The sequence below is a fragment of the Geospiza fortis genome, unplaced genomic scaffold (assembly GCF_000277835.1).
Source record: "Geospiza fortis unplaced genomic scaffold, GeoFor_1.0 scaffold112, whole genome shotgun sequence".
Classification (NCBI taxonomy): Eukaryota; Metazoa; Chordata; class Aves; order Passeriformes; family Thraupidae; genus Geospiza; species Geospiza fortis.
The window spans coordinates 13,995,087-14,000,064 of NW_005054298.1; the positions used below are offsets into that span (position 1 = coordinate 13,995,087).

General features: G+C 59.5%; 1 protein-coding gene across 2 annotated transcripts in view; it reads right to left on the reverse strand.

Moving 5' to 3' along the window:
• Window positions 1–3,643: 3,643 nt before the first annotated feature.
• CRYBA2 (crystallin beta A2) overlaps window positions 3,644–4,978 on the reverse strand; it is a 5,662-nt gene continuing 4,327 nt past the window's right edge. For both annotated transcript variants that reach the window (XM_005415793.2, XM_005415792.2), the window contains 2 exons: window positions 4,181–4,323; window positions 3,644–3,873 (listed from right to left, as the gene is read on the reverse strand). In XM_005415793.2, coding sequence (XP_005415850.1) covers window positions 3,726–3,873; window positions 4,181–4,323 — 291 coding nt within the window. In that variant the 3' untranslated portion in view covers window positions 3,644–3,725. The remainder of the gene's footprint in view (window positions 3,874–4,180; window positions 4,324–4,978) is intronic.

Consider the following 4,978-nt stretch of genomic DNA (forward strand, 5'->3'; position numbering starts at 1 on the left):
GCAGCCGCTCCAGCACTGCCCCCCTGGCTCTGGCCCCCCGAGCCGCCGTGCTGCTGGCCCTGCGGGTCCGTGCCTGCCCCTTCCCCAGCTCCGGCATCTTCAGCACAGTCCTGGGGGCTCCTTGCTGTTCACAGAGCCCTGGGGTGAGCCCGGTCAATACCCACCAGGTCCCTCCACCTCCAGGACAATGGTCACGGGGTTCCTTTGCAGTGCCCAGAATTTTGGGGTGGGTAAGTGCATCTCCAGCAGATGGTGGCACCAGGTTGTCCCACAGCTCTGCCACCTCCCTGGCTCCTCTGTGCTTTCCTGAATAGTCCCTACCCCAGGGACAGTAAGCCTGTCACCATCCCACAGCACCCAGCCCTGTCCCAACCTGCTGCACTTCTTTATTAGGATCGATAGAGGCTGGGTAACCCCCAACACCCACACAAACCAGGATGGCCCCATCTTCATCTGCTTGTCCTGGGCAGTGCTGGCTACATTCTGAAGACAGGAGGACATTTCATGGAGAAACTTATGGTACGCATAAGTTATAAACACATTTCATGGAGAAATGTGACACCAGCTCCAAAAAAACACATCTGGCCAGGTTTTTCCCTGTCACCCATGGCCCCAGCTGTTACATGCACTTGTGGTCAGAGTGTCTGTCCCCCAGGTCAGGATCGGACCCCCCACAGGATCCCACAGCTTGAGGCAGCCAGGCAGTGTGCCAGCAGCTGTCTCCAGCTCCACTCCATGAGTCCAACACTGTACAGCCAAGCTCACAACTTCTTCTGCAGTGTTTCATTGATGTCTGGCAAAAGGATGAACTCTCATGCTGGATTTAGCTGCCTTTCTGGAAAGTGATCATTACAAAATATGGACCCAATGGAAATCAGGATACAGCCATGCCAGACTCTCAGTTTTTATTTCTACTGCAGCCAAAATGTGCCTGCCCTGCATAAGAAGCTGCAGCCCAAGGGGAGCGATGCTCAGTCGGGGTGGGCACAGCCAACAGAGCTGGTGTCTCCTCTTGGCAGAGGGTGTCCAAAGTGTTTAGGAAACAGGGGGTCCCTTGGTTACTGAGCTCCACCTGTGCTCCACGTGCTCCACCTCTGCTGCCCATCTCCATCATGGACAAAGAGCAGATGCTGGTGAGGGAAGACATGAGCAGAGACCATGGTATTCCCCCAGCAATTCCCCACCAGTCCTGTTTGGAGGTAGCAGCCCTTAAAAAGCTTCTCTTCCCCCAGCTTGTCTCCTGAGCTCCCCTGAACTTCTCAGGGGGGTGTCCAGCTCTGTGCAGCCCAGCAGCCCTGGCTGCTCCCTGCATCCCTCTCCTGCCCAGTCCCCCGAGGTGCAGCTCTCCCCGCAGTGGCTCCGCAGCCTCCCAGACTTGCTTTCGCTGCCTGAGTCACTGAAACAAACCGCAGGCAACGGAAAACAAGCCCCGGAGACGGCGGGGTGAGGTGGGGGCGTGCCTGACCCACCACCCGTGCTCTTCTGGCAGCCCAAGGGGACACCATGAAACTCCTGCAGCAAACTGCACGGTGGAGGGCAAGGAGGGGGGTCTGGACTGAGGGACATTGCATCAGCCCAGAGTGGGGAGGGGATGCATTAGGGATCAGGCTGAGAAATGGGTTTAGGGCTGCTGGAGCTGGGGCTGGGGGTGCTTTGGAGGACACTGGGGATGGAGACGCCTGGGTCCCTGGGAAAGCCAGCGGGTGAGGGGCTTAAAGTGGGATGTGAGGGGACTGGGGTCTTGGAGTGATCTGTGGTCAGAGGTCTGCAGAAGGACAGGGAGTGTCAGATCCTAAGAGCTGGCAAGCCCTGTGTCCATGTGGAGCATTGGATACCCGAGTGATGTGATCCCAGGTTCATGGGGGAGCTGGGGCAGACCCAGAGGAGGATGAAGGCAGGGTATATGAGAAATCCAGAAAACAGGGGCCCATGTCCATGGGGGAACAAGGGACTGGGCTGTGGGTCTGACTGGGATCTAGGAGATGAGGTTTCAGTTCTCTGGGGCTACTGGGGATGGAGCCCGGACATGTGCAACACCCAGCTGGAAGCAGCTGCAGGTCCCTCCTGCTGCAAGAGGCAGTCTGCCCCCCACCTCCCCACGCCAGCGCTCTCCTCCCACCCTAGGTGGGGCAATAAGGACCCGAGACTTTGTAATGACCCCCACAGCCCACCCCTACCCCCCCAGCACAGCCCTGTGTGCAGTGCCCGGGAAAGCTTCACCTGTGAGCCGGCGGTGTGGAGCGGAGCCGAGCTGACGTGGCCCTGGGCTGGCTGCGCCTGGCCAGGTGTGCCGGAATGTGTTTGTGCTGGGGGAGAGGCCGTGCAGCCCGGTGGGGTGGGGCCACTGGGGACACAGAAGACAGGGGCGGGCTGGGGGGGCACTCTGCAGCCGGGATGCCGTGTGGGATGGGGATACACAGGGCTGGGTCTTCTGCACAGCAGCGCTGGGGCTGGAGGGGAGAGGGGGCACGCAGGGAAACGTGTGTGAGCTCAGCTGAGTGCAGCTCACACACACACACACACACACACACACACACACACACACACCCGTGCACATGCTGACACACACACCAGGGCTGGGGTCTCTGCACGCTGCTGGGTGAGGGCTGTGCACAGACTGACCCCCAACCCAGTGTTCCAGCAGCTTTCTAGGACACTCCCTTTCTCAGGACCAAGCATGCTTTTAGCAGGGTGGGCATCAGGGAGCCCAGGCATCTGAGGCATTCCGAACTGTTCCACCATGCATCCATGTCCTGGGTGTGGGGGGCGCCTGGGGACCAAAAGCCTGTGCCCCAGGAGGGCTTTGGGGTGCCAGAGCAGGATAGAAGACAAGGAGGACGAGAGGGGGAGGAAGCAATGGGCTGGGTGCAGGGAGCACCTTGGGATGGGTAGCCCACACGCCAGGAGGGTTCAGAGGCAGATGGAAGAGGAGGAGGCTGGGAAAGGGTGCTGGAGGAGGAGGAGGCTGGGTGGGGCTCCCGGTGTCCCGGAGCCGGATACTGGCACGGATATGCTGGCGTGGCAAGGCTGGAGGAGGAGGACACACACACCTGCGAGCATCAAGCCAGGCCCCCTACCACCTGTGTCACACTGCCCTCAGGCCTCCTTCCCCTGCACAACCACCTCCCCTCCAGCCCCTCTGTGCCAGTGCCCCCAGGCCTGACACAGCTGTGGCTGCCCCATGTGTTGGCAGAGTCCTGTCCTGCCCCAGATGACCCCTATGTTCTTCCTCCTTCCCAGGCCCACAGCAGGCAGGGACCCCCTTCTCTCTTCCAGAGGGTCGCAGAGGAAGGAGGCCTTTGCAGACTTTGTAGCAACCAATTTCCCTGGCATTGATCCTGGGAGGAGAACCCAGGGTACAACCCTGCTGGATGCCTTCTCCCAGGGCACAACTCTCTTGGTGCCCTCTCCCACCTCCAGTGCTCTCTTTGCCCAGTAAGTTCCCATTTTCCCAGCCAGAGCATCACAGCAGTGGAACTGTGCATGGATGAGAGGTGGGTGCAGAGAGCTCAGCCCAGGATGGAGCTGGCCATGAGCCCAAAACTGCCTGGGGAAGGGGAAACCTTCCAGGTTGCCACCATGGTCCTCCCAGCATGGCAGCCCCCTCTGAGGAGAGAGCAGAGGCAGGAGCACTCTTTTTTTTGACAAATGCCTTTATTTGCTACCGGATAGAGGTCTATTGCACAGCAGCCTGGAGGCTGCAGGGCACACAGCCCTGCCCCAGTTCAGTGCTGGACGCGGCGGATGGATTGGATCTGGTTGGTGTGGGCCTGGCTGCTGTATTCATTGTACTTCTTGAACTCGCCGTTCTGTCTGTCTCGCTCCAGCACGTACTGGTAGCCCCTATATCCCGGGGACTGGTATGCCACCCACCTGCAGGCAGAGCCTTGGCTCGGAGCCCCAAGCCAAATCATCCCATCCCATCCCATCCCATCCCATCCCATCCCATCCCATCCCATCCCATCCCATCCCATCCCATCCCTGTGCTTGCCTTGGGAGGAGAGGGACAGAAAATACCCAATGGCTTGTATTTTCAAGGAAAAGGTATCAGGAATGCATCCCTTTTTTGAGGGGGTCCCCCTTCTACATCCTGGGGTTTATGGAGGTGTTTTGTGCAAGGAGGTGCTTCTGAGCCTCTGCTCTTGGCACCCCCAGTCCCTGCCCCGCTGGCTGCACTCACGCTCCGGCGTTCACTTTGATGGATGCCACCTCCTTGTTGCCCCAGCCCATGGCCTGCAGCGAGGGATAGTCGTCACTCAGCTCAAACTTGTGACCCTGGAAGTTCTCAGCCTCGTAGAGGATGACTTTGCTGTCATTGTGGTGCTGCAGAGAGACAGAGCTGGAGGTCAGCAGGCATGGGTTGGCTTGCCCAGGGATAGGGATGTGGCATCAGTGTGACACACACCAAGGCACTTTGAGAAGCCTGGGATCGTGAGCAGCTTTGGTGCAATGCATGGGGATGTCCTTCAACCTGGCACCCCCTCACTGGGACACCCCAGAACTGCCCTGAGGATGCTGCTCTCATGTCCCTGTGGTTCCAGTGCACAGCTGTCAGTGAGAGTTAGTGGCTGCAACCTCTGGATCCACACGGACTGCTGCCCTCAGCATCACCACACTCCCCAAGGCTGCAGGAAGGTTCAGGGCAAGGCAGAATGGTGAGAGAGGTCCCCTCAGCTCTGTGGGGCCTTTCTGGGTGCTGGACACGGTGGGGTTAATGGCTGGGACACTGAGTGATGCAGCACTGTCCCCCGTGCCCAGCCCCCACATGCATCTATCTGCACCGAGGAGCAGTCCTGCCAGCAAGGAGTGATCTTATCGCATCCCCTTTATTAAAGCCTGAACATATCTGCCTGGTGATTATTAAAAGTTGGGGGGGGACCCCCCGCTCGGAGGCGCAGACGTGCCGCTGCTGCGAGCAGCGGTGTCTGTGCAGATGGAGCGATAGAGCCGCGGCTGCCTGGGCACGCCCCGGCTGCCC